This window comes from Furipterus horrens, unplaced genomic scaffold (assembly GCF_987537825.1).
Source record: "Furipterus horrens unplaced genomic scaffold, mFurHor1.1.pri manual_scaffold_11, whole genome shotgun sequence".
In the NCBI taxonomy this organism is placed as follows: domain Eukaryota; kingdom Metazoa; phylum Chordata; class Mammalia; order Chiroptera; family Furipteridae; genus Furipterus; species Furipterus horrens.
The window spans coordinates 15219359-15238462 of NW_028327181.1; the positions used below are offsets into that span (position 1 = coordinate 15219359).

The 19104-nt window shown below is 43.1% G+C and overlaps 1 protein-coding gene across 3 annotated transcripts in view; it reads left to right on the top strand.

Moving 5' to 3' along the window:
* NF2 (NF2, moesin-ezrin-radixin like (MERLIN) tumor suppressor) overlaps positions 1 to 19104 on the top strand; it is a 64697-nt gene that overhangs the window by 13754 nt on the left and 31839 nt on the right. For all 3 annotated transcript variants that reach the window (XM_090292887.1, XM_090292885.1, XM_090292886.1), the window contains exons 2-4: positions 7839 to 7964; positions 9881 to 10003; positions 13080 to 13163. In XM_090292887.1, coding sequence (XP_090149013.1) covers positions 7839 to 7964; positions 9881 to 10003; positions 13080 to 13163 — 333 coding nt within the window. The remainder of the gene's footprint in view (positions 1 to 7838; positions 7965 to 9880; positions 10004 to 13079; positions 13164 to 19104) is intronic.

A 19104-nucleotide genomic window follows, 5' to 3' on the forward strand; every position in this document is an offset into this window, starting at 1 on the left:
TGATCCACACCAGTCAGGACGAAATAATATATATTTTTAAATATTATTTATTTATTTTTTTTGGAGGGAGGGAGGGAGAGAAACATCAATCAGCTGCCTCCTGCACACCCCCAATCAGGGATCCTGCCCGCAACCCCAGCATGTGCCCTGACCAGGGATCAAGCTACAACCTTTCGGTTCACAGGCCAACGTTTAATCCACTGAGCTACATCAACTTGGGCTGAAATAATATATATATTTTTTCCATTTAAAAAGAATATAATTTATTTATTTATTTGTTTGTTTAGTTATTTATTTTTTTTTTTTTGGAGAGAGAGGAATGGAGAAAGAAAGGGAGAGAAACATCACTGTGTGGTTGCCTCTCACTTGTGCCCCCAACTGGGGACCTAATGTGCAACCTAGTCATGTGCCCTGACTGGGAATCGAACCAGCGACACTTGGTTCACAGGCCGACGCTCTATTTTCCATTTTTTAAAATTGTTTTTCTATTAGAGTTATCCCATCTTTCCCCGACTGCTCTTGCCCTGGCCCCCTCCCCCCCTCCCACAGTCCCCACCCTGTTGTCTAGGTCCATGGGTCATTTACGTTAGTTCCTTGACTAGACCCTTCTCCTTTTTTCCTCCCTTCTTCCCCTCCCTCTTTCCCCTCTGGTCACTGTGAAATAATATTTTAATGAAACTCATTATTCACTTACTATACAGCAAAACCACTTTTTATAACTTTCCATTGTGTTTATCTTGTAAATCAAGACATTTGGCATCTGTTTTTTAAAAACGGACAAATAAAAGTTGTATTTAGGCTTGTATCTGGTACATTAACATTTTAAATTCTCAAGTCCTCTATAGTAAATCAGTTCTTGTAGGCCATTCATGAGTGCAAAAGTCAGTTAGGGATAAGAATTGAGAGGGGACATCACAGTCATCCTTGACTTTCCATTTCTGAACTAATGGTACACACGTGTTGCAGGTCCTAAGCCTGGGGAGGTGTAGTTCCTTCTGTTGCTCTCTCTGGAAGGGAGCTAACCTTTTGACAATTTTTATGGCAAATGCGAGGACAGCATGTGAGCTCATTAGGAGAAACTGTGCTAAGGGAATGCCGGGTTTGTCCATTCTCTTCCGCCTTCTGTGGAGTAGACAGCCAGTCAAAGAGCGTGCCTGTGTGGCTAATAATCTTGTCCTCCAGAGCTCTATAAACAGAATGTTGCTTCTCTGGTAGCTTTTTCCAGCTTTGAGTCTTCTCTGTAAAGCCCAAGTTTCTCCATGGGTCCTAATTCTTAGGCATTTCACATATGGCAGCTAAATTTGGTTCTTTTTCTTTAAGAAAGTTGTCTTTTTTTAGCTGTGGCCTTTTCCCATTAGGTGACTGGTTTCCTACTCACCCTACATGGCTGTATCAGCAAGTAAAAGGGATTCAATGACTGCATGGCCCAAAGAATGCAGTGGGAGAAATGCAATGTGAAGGCTGCAAAAACAAAAAACAAATGGTAATTTTAAGGGTTGTGAGTCTAAACCCAGCCAATTCTAAGGTGACTGTCATGGATGTTATTCAGAACGCTTCCCTGGTTAACAGACCCCAAGCAGCCCTGTAAGGTGCCAGTTGCTTCCTGCAATAGGGAAGTGCTACATTCTAGCTAAGTTCCTGCTGCGGAGCATAAGTGCTTAGTGCTATTTACTTAAAACATTCTAGGTTGATAAATTACAAGCACTTCACTCTGGGTATAGCTCATAAATTTAGCCCCTAGAAAAAATAACAAACTGACAGCACTTAGTCCTGTTTATAAAGTTCATACACATCTATCTTTGATACCGGCACAAGTATATATCTATGAAATAGCACTGCAGACTGCTAAAGTAATAGAGAGCCCAGCCGCAAAGCATGAAGCATCATACTTCCAGACGCACTGCCATTAGCCCCTGTGCTTGAAGGGCATCCTGAGGACAAAGGCTGCCGAGTGGGAGCTTCCATGCCAGGGAGTCCAGACCTGTGCTTCTTCTTGCCTTTCTTCTCCCTGCAAGTCACCTTCCTCACTCCCTCCACCTCTCTTTTTCTGTCTGCAAAGTGAGCATGTGCCTCTTAGCCTCCCCCTTCTTCACTCGGCTGAGACGAGGCAAGGAGCTGTTGCAGCAGTTAGTATGTGTGGAACAGTTTGAACACTTTGGCCAGGTGGAAAGAGGTGGTCGCATTCTGGGTTTAAATGAACGTTTAATCGAAACCAGGAGCTGTTCTATTTTTGGCAACCTGTTCAGGGAAAACGACAAACCCCGTGACAAACAAAATGGACCTTAGGCAGTATCCATGCAAAGCTCGGAAGGTTTATTGTGCGATCAGGTTCCAGAAAAGGAAGTATTTTAATAAAAAAATAAACATGAGATTCATCCCACTGGTCGTGGCTTCTGAGAGCTGTGGCAGGTATTGTGATGGGACGCGTGGCTGCTCAGAACGAGTGACGGAACAACGTGGTCCCTAATCGGCTGCGGAGAGCTGTCACATGCGCTGGGCTGAAGCTGTGTATTTAGTACTGCACTGAACATTCAGTACTGCAGATAGGATAATTATGCTGCTCGTCAGATACTAGAAAAGTGCAGAGAACATTCCTTCACTTTGCAACAGCTTGGACCCAAGTGGCAGACATGCTGTTCCCTCCAGCTGGCGTGATCTCCCTTTCTCAGCCCCTTCACCAGAGGACCAAGTACTGCCTGGCTTTCAAGACCCAGCTCAGACGCATCGCCTCAGTGAAGCCCCTCCTCGGTGAAGCCCCCCAGGCCTGAGTTGGGTTCTCATAGCTCCCTGTTCTGTTAGCATTTACCGGGTTGCATTTTTGTTATCCATTACCTGTCTTCCCTGTCAGACATGAATAGGGACAGTGTCTTGTCCTGAATCCATCATTTATCTCTTGTGCCCAGCACAACGACTAGGCTGTAGTGGGTGCTCAATGAATGCTTGTCAGGTGAGTGATGGCACGGTTAGTTCAATGAGAATTGATGGTGCCCTTTCTGATCTGCCATCCATCATCCCTGGAGTGAAATAGGACTGGGACGCTTTCAACAGTGCCACGTGAGACTGTAAGGAGTGGAGGCAGGGTTTGAATGAATAATAACTACCCTTTAGTGAGTATTTACTATGGATAGGGCGCTGTCTTAGGATTTTTAATTGTATTAGTGCACTTAATCCTTTGCTCAATCTGCTAAGACAGGTTCTGTATATTATCCCCATTGAGAAGTATAAGAAAGTTCAATAACTTGCCCAAGGTCACAGAGTGACAGAGCTGAGATTCCTGTCAATGTTAGATAACCGTCCCCTATCTGTGCTTTTAGATTGGCTCCTGGAAAGAATTAAGCTCTAAGGCCCTGAGGCATCCATCTTACATAATGAGTTAACTTCTTTCCTATATATCTAGAATGGTACTAGTTATACTCCATCCTTGGGGAAAAGGAGAAAACAGTCACTCAGATAACTTTCTGTGTTCTGTGGTTCACATGAGAGTGGCAGAGTTAGACAGTTTACAAAGACTTGCTTTTAGATGACTCTTTAGGTCCTTTTGGAAGCACAGCAATCAATATTCTCCAGTCAAACTGAACTAAACACTTTTCCTTCCTACAAGGATCACCTAAACATTTTTCTTTTTTGCTTCTACACCTTCCCATATGCTATTCCCTCTGCCTGGAACATACTTCCTTGTTCACTCCCCCTTCCCCACACCTCCTTCCCCACCATGAGTCAGTTTAGATGCCATTTCCCATCCCCCTGCCCCCACCCAAGATACAGGGTTCCTTATTGGTGTCCCTACAGCCTCTCTGTCCCTGTTGTGGCACTGACTAGTGTAGTAGTGCTGAAAACCTCCCCTGGAGTTGATTTTTATGGGGGGTGAAGGACGTGATTCTTGCTTCCTGACTGGTTCAGGCCCTAGACTTGTTCCCTGTTTCTCCCCTGTGCCTCGGCTGTTGCTTGGACACATTGGCCGTTCACCAGGTATTTGTTGAAGTGGTGGATGGATGGAGGTTCATTTTGCTTTAAGTTTTCGAGCCTTGGGTTTTTGAAGTAGTCAGATCTTCCGCGGACAGCCATTGTTTGCCCTGTGTTATACGTACGTACTCGGCTGGGCACTGTGAGGAATAGAGACGTGACGGATGTTGCTCTGTTCTGAGGTGCCCACAATCTAGGGAGACGTCCAGATGCTCAGATCGCTTCATAGCATCAGCACAGTGCAGTGGGCCCTGATAAAACTGTACAGATAGATGAGCATGGCCATATTTTGGTGAGTTGGCTGTCCCCAAGGAAGTCGTATTCACAACCCAAGACCTCCCTTCACAGGGTGTCCTGAGAACCACTGGGAGCGACTGTGACCAATAGTTCTTGTTTGTAAAGAAGTTGAAACCCCACTTAGGACGACTAAGCAAGCCTTGCGCTTTCGGGGAGGGCACGTTGAAAAGAACATCCTCAGGGAAGTAAACAACATGTTAGTGGTTAGATTTAACCTAAAGGAAAACTTCTTATTACTTAAAGATAGAACATTTTATTTTAGCTAAGACTTTAAATCAAATGTATTTAGGACATTTTACCTGGTTTCCTCAGGCACCTTAACGTGTCTTGTCTAAGATTTAATTGCTCATCTGTTCCCCTTGAAACTTGCTGCTTCTGCTGTGTTCACTCTCTTCTTTAGAGGAACCACCTGGTGCTCAATCCAGAGACGCAGGTGTCCTTGATTCTTTCTCCTTGGGTCCCCACTGGCATGCAGGCACCCGTCCTGTGACTGCCTTCCTTCCATTCCTCAGGCTGCCTCCTCTCCCTCCCACTGCCTTCGTTAAGGCAGGAGCTGGCCTCCTTTCTGTCCTTGTCGATTCTAGGCTCATTTCCTCCAAGTCATTCTCTACCCTGTCTTCAGAGCACGTTCCAGAATTTGATCTGATCCCATTACTCCTTTGCCCAAAAGTCTTCAAAGGCTCCGTGGTCAGCCACCTGGCCCCACACCGTACCCTCTTCTCCACCACATGCCCTCCTGAGTGCGGGCTATCTGTTTCAGCTCTACCAGATGATGTGCAGGTCCCTGTAGACATTATTATCTTTCTAAAAGACTTCTTTCCTTCCCTCTTTCATCTCTCACTTGTTCTCTAAAGCCTCTTCTGACCTGAGTCTTTGCTAGAGTCTCCTGCACAGACCCTGTTCCCACCATTTGGTATCTTCAGTGTCTGACATTGCTCAGCATCTCGGATGTGCTCTGTGATGCTTTCTGAAAGAATAAAGGAAAGGTAGCAGAGACATTAACTCACGTTGGGTTGTAAAGGAGCAGTATCGGGCTCTGAGAATGGTTTCAATTTAAGATGGGAGAAGAGTGTTAAGATACCCATTACTTACTGGAAAGGCAGCTGAGGAGTTCTAGTGGAGAGGAACCCCACAGAGAAGGAAAAAAGGTGATTAAGGATCTAGGGGTTGCCTATGCTAGATCACCGTCAAAAAGGTCAGCGTCTGCTTTAGCAGGCTGCCAAAGGATCTATGACTCAGTTTCCTTATTTATTCAAAAGGGGATGGGTCAACAGCGCATAGGCTTATTCCCAACTCTGACATTCTGCAATTCTTAGAGTCAAAGTTAAAAATCTTAAGTAGGGCATTTGGAGTCAGTGTGAGAATTTTTCCCCCTCTCCTCTCTTTATTGTCAGCTCCATGGGAACAAAGACATGCCTCTGCATTCAACAGAGATAGTTTTGCATTTTAAAAACAAAGCAGTAGAAAGGAATACAAGAAATTTGCAGTAATACGATATTATGTTGGATAACATAAACTCCCAAGTCAGGAAATTCACTGGTCATTCTTTTTGCAGCTTTCCTTGAGATGCCCTGCACGTCCCATTGGCAGACAGCCCCTCGGTGCCAAAGCCCGGCCTGGCTACAGCGGGCCGTGAGTTATGGAGGATTTGGAATCATTACCTTGATCTTTCTGGCCCTTGGGTGTTTAACTCCTCCAAGTTAATGTCTGTTCTTTAGCATTACATTATCTTGTAGCAAGGTAGTCATTTATAATTTATATACTATGTACTGGCTTAAAACAGAGACAAGAGAATAATCAGCATCCCGGAGCTTCTAGTTTTCCAGAATAACATTTCTTCAGTGAAGTCTGCCTGTAGGAATTAAAACCTGCTGTGAATTAACAACCCTTTGTCCTATTGTCAGACTGGGAAATGGGCATTCCAACAGGCATTATTAAGCCTCGCAAAAGGGGAAGGAGATCGTCTTTTTAAAAGAAAATTAATCAATTTATTTTATTCTACACAAAATAATTTCTAAAGACTTCAACCTTGGTAGTGTTCCAGGGACCTCATTAAACTCACAGAGAGGGGACAGGTAGGAGACATGGCCCTGGTGAAGGACAAAAGCCAATACATACCTCAACCACTTGTCTGCTGCGGTTTTGGGGTCCTTGCACCCCGGCTGCTGCTTCACTCTCTGGCTTTGCCAGCGTGGAGGAGGGATGGGCTCTGCTCTTGAGCACCTCATAGAGAATGCACTGTCCATTCACAGCGATTAAAAATAGAAGACTTGTTTGAAAAATCCTCTGTAGAATCAGGTTTCAGCCAAGGCCAGTCAGATGTTAGAGGCCTAACTTATTTTTGCCTTTTTACTTTTAGACCAAGTGTCTAAACCCTGATTTTCCCCTCATTCCTTTTCATTATGCATCTTCCGTGGGCCAGGAACTGGGTAGAGATCTCCACTGAGGGCAGAAGGACTGATGTGTGTGAAGTCGAGTGGTCTTGTTCTTCTGGTGTCTGGCGATTTTGGATTCGACTCCCAAGATTAGTCTTACTATGACCACTGACACTGTGATGCATCTGTTATGCTCATAACTGTACTGGGTATACATTTGAAGGTCTGCCTTGGTACGTGGGGGCCCTTGGAAGTAGGAGCAAGCAGCAGCTAAGGGGTAGTTTAGGAACACCTTGGGTGATTTAACTTGAAAGCCACAAGGTGGCAACATTTACTAAACTGAGGGGCATTTTCCTCTCCTATTAAGATGTTGAACTTGCTTTTCCAGCTATAAGATTGAATAGCTGAGGAAAGGATTTAGCAGCCATTGCTTCAGGTCCTTTTGAAAGTGAGCTATGGGATAAGGATACTACAGTATATTGGTGTTTATTCATCCCCTGGCTCAGATACTGAGGGTCTGAAATTGCTGTGTGTTACTGTGGGCAAGTTGCTTCCACTTTGGCCTCAGTTATTCATCATGATAGGAGAGACCTGTGATTGGACTGATTGGTCTATAATGTTTTTTCCCTCCATGATTTGTGACTTTGGTTATGACTTCCTTTCCTATGTTGCTTAAAGTAACAAAACAAAATAAAAAAATTTCTAGTAAAACCAGCCTTTAAATTAAACACATGGGCGTGCACACACACACACACACACACACATACACCACTCGCCTTTTATGGAAGGGCAGGGTCATGATGTTTTTTAAAAATCAGTGACGAATCTCAAGGAAATTAATGTTCCTAGAAGCTTGCCCCCTCCCTGGGTTAACTGCAGAAGCTCGACTCTCCTAAATGGGGATGCTCATTTACCAGCTTTCCTAAATTAACTTTGGGGATATTAACGTCTGTAAGGAACTGTCCAAGGGAAGTATTGTGTATGCTTTGCAGTGATTAAGCCATTAAACTCTAATTGGTATTTTCCCATGTGTGGTTCTGCGTAGGAAGCTTTAAAATTATTCAGGAATTCTGTGCCATCAGCCATATTCGTGTCATCTCCACATTTTGGGACCCGAGAGCAGAGTGCAGAGGAAAGGGCTTTGTGCGAGCCGATGATGGCTTTTGCTCACAGTGTTTTCCCCTCTGGTTTGTTATATTGCAGATGAAGTGGAAAGGGAAGGACCTATTTGATTTGGTGTGCCGGACCCTGGGGCTTCGGGAAACCTGGTTCTTTGGCCTGCAGTACACCATCAAGGACACCGTGGCCTGGCTCAAAATGGACAAGAAGGTGGGGCTGGAACTGGGTGAAACCAGTGGGGCTGGTGTGTGCTCTGGTTCTTCCCTGAGCATGTGCCCAGGGTGTTTGCTCGTCACGGCGCATGACGGATACAGGGTAGAGAAAGGGGCAAGTCCCGAAGAAAGCAGGTCCTCGAGGTGCGACGGGCTCTCTGCTCCTCACAGGCTTTCCGAGGCAGGCAGCACCAACCACAGTGACACTGTTGCGGTCCCTGGCTTCTTTACTCATTGTCATCAGGTTGATTGCTTCTGGCTTTATGCTGCTCATTTTATTGAGCCACTTGTCAGGCTTTATGAATAAAAATTACACATATATGTTTGTAATATATGTCTTTGAAAGATTTTCTTGGAGCTCATGTGCCTTATGAAATTTTAAAAGCTTTTTTGAGAAACACCGTGGCCCACCTCAATTTAATCATTACGTGATCTAAGGAATACAGAGTGCCCTGGTCACTGTGGGGAAGGAAGACTGTTCACTTAGTCCTCATGGTTTTCTGGGGCTTCTGAGGCCTGGGCAAGTGTGGGCTCCCAGCAGTTCTAATGTGGCTGAGAGATGAATATTGCCCAGGGAAACTGCCCTCTTTGTGGGTTCATATGTGCATACAAAGACATACTTAAGTATTTACCTGCCTACCTAACCACGAAGATGGCTGAGTACAGGGCCATATGCTTTTGTCATTAACTCCTAAAAAACACCTGAATCTCAAAGTAAGTCAATGTCTGATTCTTACCCCAAAGGGAATCCCCTGTGTTGGCCCGCCTGAGTTTATTATCTATTACGTGGCATGATAAACAATAAAAGCTTCCTGTATTTTATCAGTTTGACTCTAAACTCAGGTGTTCAAATTACTTATATATGTACACACTAACCTGAATCTTCATGTTAGAATTCCTGCTGATTATAAATTCCATATGCTAATTCCCAATGACCATGAACATTAAAGTGCCCACTGTGTGCCAATGTCAGCAAGATTGTCCTAGATCAGGTTTATTTTGAATCTCCTGGGCACCACCACTTGAAATTTGGGCAGGGGCATGGGAAGTTATCAACCAAAGACAGCAGAACTTTCTGTTATCTTTTTGTGATTTCTCAGCAAAGTAAATTTTAAATCATATACCTCACTGTTGGCCAAATGGATGTTAGATTGAGGGCATCAGGAGCCACAATACCTGCTGCTCAAAGGAAATAAATTATGACACATGTTAATGGAGACTTGGAGCCTGTCACGTGGCATGTTTATGGCCTGAAATGAAATGCACTCTGGGGAGCAGATGGTTCAGGCTTTTCAGTGGGTGGACGAAATTGTTAGAAGATTAAAGGCAGTGTGATTTACTGACTGTGCTCAAGTATTTTGTGGGGCATCTCTAGATGTTCCTTAAAACAAAGGGTTGCCACGATGGGCACATTTCACTTCTGTTGCTTACTTAATGTTTAGCTGATTTCATAAAGATTTAGTTCATTATCTTAAGCTCCATTCCAATATGAACCTAAATGTTGGGGGTTGGCAGCAAAAGAAGGGAATAAAGAAATATTCCACTACTTCAAAAAAATTACAAAACATTCAGCCTACCATAAAGGGTAGTGCCCAAGACCATTGAGTCATAAATTTCTAACTTTTAACTATCTCTGTGTCCTTGAGAACAGTTGTGCCTTAATCTTAGCTCCACTCACCCCTTTGGGATATGAATTAACATGGTTCAGAAATGCCATTTGAAGTGAGTATTACCTCTTGTTATAAATGGCTTTGTAAAAGCTTCAGACTGAAAAGTCACACAACCTTTGGGAAATGTGATGAGTTTAGAGGGGGAAAAGTACTTACACACTCCCTGCAAAAGTCTCTTTGATGGTGGCATGGGAGGGAGAGGTGCCAACGAAGCTTGTTTGTCTTTTGCTCTGCAATTCTGCAGGTGCTGGACCACGACGTTTCAAAGGAAGAGCCAGTCACCTTTCACTTCCTGGCCAAATTTTATCCTGAAAATGCTGAGGAAGAGCTGGTTCAGGAGATCACACAACATTTATTCTTCTTGCAGGTACACTAGTCTGTGCTATCCCTCTAATTATCGGAAACCGCAACTCAGACCTGGTTGCAGAAAAGCTTAGCATTGTGAAAATGTTCCACCTCTGGAAAGTCAGTCCTTTTGGTTCTGTAATGGAGAAAAACCTTTAGACTAGGACTGTATTTGAGTGATGAGAATTGGTGTTAGATGAAATTGCAGAAGTGTGATGGGGAAAGAATGGATACAAGGAGCTACCTAATTTGAAACTTCTTTGAAGATGGATCTTGTTTTCTTCTCACTAACTTGAAAGTACTCAAGAGCTGCAAAGGAAGCCTAGAGAGAGTCTTATAAAGAATAGTTCTCCCTGTCCTGGCTGGTGCGGCTCAGTGGACTGAGTGCCGATCTGTGAACCAAAGGGTCACAGGTTCAATTCCCAATCAGGGCACATGCCTGCGTTGCGGGCCAGGTCCCCAATTGGGGGCACACGAGAGGCAACCAATTGATGTTTCTCTCCCTTTCTTTCTCCCTCCCTTCCCTTCTCTCTAAAAATAAAAATAAAAAATAACAAAGAATAGTTCTCCCAAAAGTTCAAAACCTATTCTCATTAATGTAGGGCTTCAGAACTCCAGTGACACCTGGTCAGTCCCATGTGTGTGGAACATCAGACCTTATGCTTTATGCCACTGTTTGTCTATAATTGTCTTATTTCTCCCATACCCCCTCATAGACTACAAGCCCCTTAAAGGCAGGGCTCACTGAGTGCACAGTAGCCATTCCATAAGTCATCCTTCAACGAAATTGAAGAAGTTAGGAGATCCATAACTATAGGTTCAAAGATACCGAGTTGACCATCTGAGAGCACAGTGAGGAGTGGGTCAGTGTGAGGATGAAAACCTTGTCAGTTTTGCTTGTGTCCTTACTGCTCGATCAGAGCGCTTCCCCGGTGTTCACAGTTAGTCACAGGGATTGGCGCTGGAGCTGCTTGTGTGCCCAGAGGTGCCCACTCTCAGTAATGGAAAAGATTGCAGCAGGGGTGTTAATTACATGATTTCCCAGAGGTAGATGTATAGTCTGTCACATAGCCCTCCCGTGATTAGTTTGAACCTCAGATTATTGCGTTCAGGAAATATTAAGATAAATGTAATAAAACCCCTCAAATAATTTTTGTTTTCACCTGAGGACATTTTTTCATTGATTTTCAGAGAGAGGTGAAGGGAGAGAGAGAAACACTGATGTGAGAGAGAAGCTTCAATCGGTTGCCTCCCATAGGCACCCAGATGGGGGACTGGACCCACACCCTAGGCGTATGCCTTGACTGGGAATTGAATCCACAACTTTTTGGTTATGGGATGGTGCTCCAAACAACTGAGCCACACTGGCCAGGGCCCCCCGAGTAACTTTTTACCAAAAAAGGACTGTAAAAGAAGTGTGCGCCCATGCACGCGCACACACGCACAGGTCTGTCCAGAAAGTATCTATACATGTAATATAAAAAAGAGAGATATTTATTGAAGAAGATACAAGATATAAGAAACATTGTACATAGGACAGTGACACATCAGTCCTCTTCAATTTAGGCACCTTGTGACCTCACATGGTTCTCTCAATCACTGTCAGCTGACCCATTGTATTTTCCTGAATCTCATCCATGGTCTGAAATCTCTGCCCTTTCAAAGGTGATTCTAGTTTTGGGAAAAGCCAGAAGTCGCAGGATGCCAAATCTGGGCTGTAGTGGGGCTGAGTCACCTGGGTGATTTGAAGTTTTGCTAAAAAACTCTGCACCATTAGTGATGCATCACCAGTTGCCTATAGCTGCAGCCTTCTGAATCATCCAGATAGTTTTTGAGGAATGTTGAACCTTAACAAAATTTGACACAGATTTGTTGCTGTACTCGCTCAGTCATTTTGAATATGATGGCCACACAGTACCCATGCTCACTCATGGCTTTTACCGCCCCCACTGACTAGTACAGTGAAGTCGTCATTGTTCATGCATGCACATTCCAGTCCACTCCCCTTGGCTGCCAAGTTACACTGATGTCATGCAAACCATTCTTGTTATATTAACAGTGGCTGGACTTTTTCCAGACAGACCATGCATGCTCCCCCATCCTAACAATTTCTGCTCAAAGGAAAGCCCATTCAGTTTTTCTACAGTGTGGCATTTTTCCCCTTTGAAAAGAAACCAAGGGATTAGAAAGTCACACTGCTTTGAAGGAAACCACATAATTATCTCCTAGGCCCCGAAATGTCCTAGTGTTATAGAGATGGCTTTCTTGTAAGCTCTTGGAAACAGTGCCCATCCCTCATGGGCTTTTCGCTTAATTTTCCCTCACACTGAAATGTTGGAGCGTTTTCGTGGCTGAGCAAGGCACATTTTACTACTGTTATGAATGTGGTGACTGTTGACATCTGTGGAAAGAGAGTTGGCTCTCCTTTTGTGTTTATTTTGGTGTGCCCCCATTTCTTGTGGCTCTCCTGCCTGTGTGTGGAACACCATGCACTGCACCGTTCTAAGAAATTAACTGTGATGAGATATGTTAATTCAACATTATGGCTTAAGAATTATATTTCCTGGACCTCACGTGTACTTAAAAGTTTAATCAATCACACTTTATTGCTTCCTTTTTCCTTAGAGCATGCATATTGAGAGTGATGACTTTTTTCCGCAGTCATAACTCAGTGGCCTTGCTGACTTTTATCTTGTGTTAAGACTTAAAAGTAGACTCCATTTCCTCTAGTGCTGCATGTGCTCAGCGGGGGCCCAGGCTGCAATCACCACCAGAGCTGCTCCTGACGCTTGTCAAGTTCACAGCTCTCTTCTGTCACAGCCCAGATGTTAGTCTCTGTTTTAACCATGAAGATTGAGTTCCCTTCATTTACGGAAGAGAGAAGGGGTTTTTATGCACGGCCATCTTACCAATAAGTTCTCAGTGGCTGAACTTCCCCGCCGCCTGCAGCAACACAAAAATTATACCCTTTGTCAGAAAATCACTCACAGGCTGGTTTAGCAGCCCTCGTGACAACACCCTGCAGCCATCTGCTGGGACCAGCCCGCAGCGCTCCCTTCCACGCACACGGTGTCATGTCTGCCCTGTTGCTCTTTCAGGTAAAGAAGCAGATCTTAGATGAAAAGATCTACTGCCCTCCTGAGGCTTCCGTGCTCCTGGCTTCTTACGCTGTCCAGGCCAAGGTAGGCTTAAAGAAAAATTCATTTTTCCTGGGTGTTAACATGTGTCACAGGGTCACTCCGGTCGTCTGTTCCTTGGCATCTTCTGGACCTCAGAGAGACTTTCCCCAGCAAGTGAGAGGTCATGGAGCTTGTGAGCTGGGGGAACCAAATACCAATGTCCTACTTCTGTATCATCTTGTGAGTGAGTGCGTGTGTGTGTGTACAGGTAAGTGTATAGCTGGATAAATTTTCTAAGTAATCGCATTGTTCACATGTGGTTCCTTACATTTACTGACCAACCTTTCTTTTTATTAACCAGGGAAAATGAACTTAGGATCTCCAGTTCAGGCCAAACATGGCCTTTAGGTCAGAAAGGCCCAGGTTGTCATCCAAACTCATCTTGTGAGGACCAGCAACCCTGTTGTGTGGGGACCTCACTGTCCCCTATAGAGTGCCCTGCATCACCCACCCTGACCGCACGCCACCTTGCTTGCAGCCGGGTGCCACAGGCTCTGGGGCCCACTGAGCCCCACTGAGCTGTCTGGTTAGCAGAAAGGCATTCCCAGAGAAATCCCATCCTGGTGAGAGGCTATGAGGTCTCCCCAGGGAAGAGAGACCAGCGGCCTTGTGTTTTTGTCCTCCCTTTTTTTTAATAAGACCGATTACAGGGTCATCCCAGGGGGCTTAATGTCCCTCAGATTTCCACTTGAATCACATACCACTGTCTCTCAGTCCCTTTGCTCACTGCCTTTCACCACAGCATGAGAGATCCCAGAATTAGGACACCTTGATTACTTTTGTGATTTTGTATCATCTTTTGTTATTATTTTCCTTTTTAGTTAGAGGTGTCCATAAAGCCATTTCCTTGTCGTGTTACAAAAATTAATAGGACCCTCTTAAGCTCTTAATCTACTTTTTTGGGTAGCTTAATACAATTTCAAATCAAAGTCAGGAAATAACTAGCCTGTCATTTGGAGGGGAAAAACGTCTGTATGTGCTAGTCAGACTGACAGAGTACCAGAGTCATCTGATGACTCGTAACCATTCGATGGCTGGTCTAGTATTTGCTGAGTGTTCACTGGCCAGAGGAGGGGGCAGTGCTGACTCTGTCGCTGTACGGACACTAATGCAAGTACCTGCCCTCAGTGATTTGCCCAAGGTCATTCGGGTAATTTTGGGGTAAAGCTCAAAGCAGACAGAATTCATGGCTTTGGGATTACATTTTGTGCCTCCCCTATTTCGCTGCCCAGAAAAATGAGTAATTGAAAAAAACAGAAAATGGGCCTTGATTCAACTAAGACATATGCTTCCTTTTATGCTTTGATTAAGAATATTAATAACAGGAAAAATGTGTCCTTTCAATCAGTATCACCCTGACAGTGATGAAGCAGTCATTGTCACTCTCATTAAATCTGAGCACTTCCTGGCCCAGAACTGGGTTCCTTTTTAGCATGCTTTCTTCCCAGCTGAGAGGAGACCCAGGCTCTCAAGGACAGTACTTCTCCTTGAAGGGCTTCCAGCTCAAAGGCTGTATTTTCTTTGCATGGATTTTGGGCCACAAATTCAAAGGCCACCTGTGGGAAAAAGAAACAAAAAACTTTTCTGGGAACCAGCAGATGTTTGCTGAAACAGATTTCACTGTAGGAAAGCCCTACTAATTTGGGTCCTACTAATTTAGAGATGAAAGTGCTTCACAGAGAACATATGTGGTTCATATGGAGGAGGATGTTCTGTTTTTTCCGGGGTAAATTCACAGGATCTCACAAATAAAGCTAATCTATGACTTCAAGTCTGCATTTGGGAAACTAAGGATTATTATAACATGCTCCCAGTTTCCAGGACTGCTTCCTAATATTAAAAGGATATCTCCGATTACAATATTAATAAGATCTTACATGCCTATCGTGTTTTACAGTTTTACAACGTGTTACAACATGAATATTTTGTGCATACTTAGTATAGTCTTTGCTGTAAGCCAAGGCTTGAACGTATCATGCCTGTTTTATAGATGAGTAATTTAAGGCTCAGAAAAGAGTAATAATTTGTCTAAATTCACAGTACTTTAGATTAATTATTTTTTAAAAAAATGGAGTTTGTACCCTACTCCTTGAAGGACAGGATTTGAAGCAGAGCAGAAGGAGAGAATGGAGCCAGGGTGAGAACCCTGGTGTGCCGTTGCCTGACTCACTGTTCTGCTTTTATCCCTCACTGTCTGGTGCTTGAGGGGGTCTCTGGGCAGCACGCACGGCCATTTACTAAACCCTAGAGTCACTTATATAGTCACATTCATCCAGACTTCTCAGTGAACTATACTGGTTCCTTCCATTATGTTCAGGTTGTTTTCTTCCACAACCTTTCTGAAACAGAGAGGAACTTTAAAAGTGTTGGTGGGGAAAGCGAATTGAGTTCATTAACACATGGAACGTAATTATCCACAAATGTATTCATTACAGTGGTTTAGCTGTTTGAATGATATAGACACAGCTAATCCGAAGCATAGAGAAACAATTACCCTCAAAGTATAAATACAAATATTAATCACATGGTTCAGTTAACAAGAACCACATTTCTTGGTTGGAGTTGGAGTTACACTTGAATCAAAAGTATGGGCTGTTTTTTTTGGTTCAGTCGTGTGGCACAGCAAACTATCTTGCAATGTTGTAAGCCACCTGTTGGATTTTATATTGATGGTTTGGTGTTTGAAATGTGTCCTTATTAGAAATGACTTTGGGAGAGAATGGTGTACAGTTCATCCATCCTGCAGTGCCAGCCCCAGACTCCTAATGTTCAGAGGGAGAAAAGGAGGGTGGGAGAGGAGACTCACTGTTTCTTAGTAAGTATCCTTGGCTCCAAATTAGGGACAGAGCACCAAAAGGCGATTAAGAAGTGAGGTTTATGTAAAGTGTATGTAGGTAGAGTGGCAAGAGATGAGGCTGGAGATGTCTGCAGGGGGCTAGATCAGAAACGGTCTTAACTTTATCCTGTGGGTGATAAAGAGCCAGCGTAGGATTTATATTTTAGACCGATTTTTCTTAGCTTAGTGAAGGACATATGGGAGTGAGAGACAAGTTTGGAAACAGGGAGAACTGTTAGCAGGCTCTGATGGTCATCCTGGTGAGAGATGAGCAGGCTCACACCTCAGACGCTGGTAAGCTGGGTAGGAGGAGGCTGACTTAAAAAAATCCAGAACATAAAAGTTGACATAAATGGTGCTATACCCTGCGTATCTTTTTTGCGTATCCTTTTACAAAATGATGTTTTTTTCCCCACTCAGCATTGATTTTAAGGTGTATCTGTGTTTTATGTATAGACTTAGCCCGTTGATTCTAACCACTGTATGGTAACCATTGATGAATAAACCTAGTTTATTTATTCATCCCCCTCCCGAGGAAGAGGTAGGTTTTGTTTCTACTTTTTCCCTATTATAAAGAGTGCTTTACTAGAAATCCTTTTATATGATTCTTGGTATAAATGTGCAAAAGCTTTTTCCCCTGAAGGTAGGTTTCTAGAGGTAGAATTGCATGAATATGCATGAATATAAATAACTCAAGTTTATAAGAAAAAGATAGCAGAAAAGTGGGCACAAAGGGTATGAACAATAGGCACTTTGTAGAAGAGAAAACAAGAATTATCAGTAAATACAAAAAGATGCTCAGCCCTGGCTGGGTAGCTCAGTTGGTTAGAGTGCCATCCCGATGCACCAAGGTTGCAGGTTTGATCCTGGTCAGGGCACATATAAGAAGCAACCAATGAATGCATGAATAGGTGAAACAAATCAATGTCTCCCCCTGTCCTCTTCCCCCTCCCTTCCTTTCTCTCTAAAATCAATTAAAAAATAATTTCTAAACAAGAAGATGCTCATTCTCACTAGTAATCAAAAGAAAGAAAAATGAGAGGAACAATAGGCGTCATTCCAAGCCTATAAGATTGACAAGGATTAATGTCTATAGAAGCATTGTTTAACCTCATTCACTTGCAGGAAGTGACTGTGAACTGGCCTAACCTCTGCAGAGTGAAAGGTGAGGAGAGAGACCCCTGAGTTCGCGAAATCCCACTTCTAGGTGACTCTACTCCATAGGGACTCTTGCGCAATGTGCCCTTTTCACTTGAAACTCTCAGAACAGAGAGACCCCTCTCATTTTTTTTTAACTACTTTTCATAAAAAGGAGGGACTCCAGATTGTTTAAATACCTCTTTATTGGTAGATATTTAGGTTTTTCTTTATTATTTTTCTATTATTTAGAAGGATGTAGCAAACATCCTCGAATAGGAACATATGAACAATATTTCTCTGATAGATACCAAGAAATGGTCTCACTGGGTTGAAGGATAAGAACATTTAAAATTTAAATAATGTTAAGCAAAAGAAGCCGGGCACAAAAGGCTGCATACTGTGTGATTTCATTTATATGAAGTGTCCACAATGGGCAAATCCATAAAGATGGAAAGTAGATTTCGTGGTGGCTGGAGGATGGAAGGAGGAGAGTAGGAGTTATTGCTCATGGGTATGGGGTTGCTTTTGGGGGTGATGAAAATATTCTGGAATTAGATAGTGGTGATAGTTGCACAACATTATGAATATACTGGAAACCACTAAATTATACACTTCAAATGGTGAATTTTATGTCTGTAAATGTCATCTCAATTAAAAAAAATAGATATGGCCAAATTACCGTCTGAAAGTGTCCTAATTTAACTCCTGAGAACAGTGTGAAAGCATATCTGTTTTTCACATCCTTGTGGATGCTATTTGTTTTTTACATTTTTGCTAATCTGACAGAAAAAATAGATTTTTTAGAAGTTTTCATTCCCTTGATCACCATTGGGGCTGAGCATCTTTTCATAGATTTACTGACAGTTGTCCTTTCCTCTGGGAGTGAAGTGTTAATGACTTGCTCATTTTCTTCCTCTATTGTTTATCTTCTAATTGATTTATAGAAGTTCCATATGTGATGGGCGTTAATCTTTTATCTTCTTTTTATGTGTCAGACCGTCCATCTGTTTCTATGTTTTGAGTGACTTTTAGAATGGTTTCACCCACCATTATTATACACATGTTCTTCTACATTTTGTCCTTGTATTTTGATGGGTTTTCATTTATGGTTTAAGTCTTTAATCCATCTGTAGTTTAGTGACTGGCTTGTGATAGGGATCTAATTATTTAGGCTATATATGTATTGATTAAATCTTTATGTTTTGTGAACTCCTGCTCAGAGCATTTGTTGTAATTTTCTGTATATACAGTCAGAAGAAAGTATTTAACATCCAGAAAGATATTAAATATCTGTTTAACGTAAGAATTACTCCAAGAATCCTGTAAATAGTGAACTCCTTTCTTGAATTTAAATTCAATTGGTTTATATCGGGGCTGCATCCAGGCTTTGTGGGGCCTGAAGCTTATATAACTTAAGGGGTTCTTTTCAACCCAAGAATACAAATTTGAGTATAAATTATGTGCAGCCTTGAAACTCCGGCTTCATTAGCTTCACAGCCGATTCAGAATGCTTTTGCACATAAAGGGATGGGGAACAGCGTCTCCATCTATGGTGTGGAATGACTTCCTTTTATATTCTTCAACTGCCACAAGTTAAGGATTTTCTTGTTCTTTTGTTTTTTAAAGAGACATTTAAGAGCAGACACATACATCAAGGTGGCTTTAATGTTGTAAGTGGAGTTAGTCCAGTGGCAAATTCTTTCAGCGGGGTCTTTGCAGCCTCTGCATAGCTCAGATGTAACCTATTTGATCCATGGAGTAGCTGGGAGCTCAGTATGAGAATGTGGATCATTAATCTTACAAGCCTTTGGAACCCGAATTTACAGCTTTAACTTTGCATGTCTGCTTACTTCTGCATCAGAACCTGAGCAGCACTCCTGAGAAGCTTGCAAATGCTCGAGCATCCTACCCCTTCAAAACTCAGAGGCAGCCAGTGGCCAGTGCCGTTATAAACAATGTGGAGGGTAG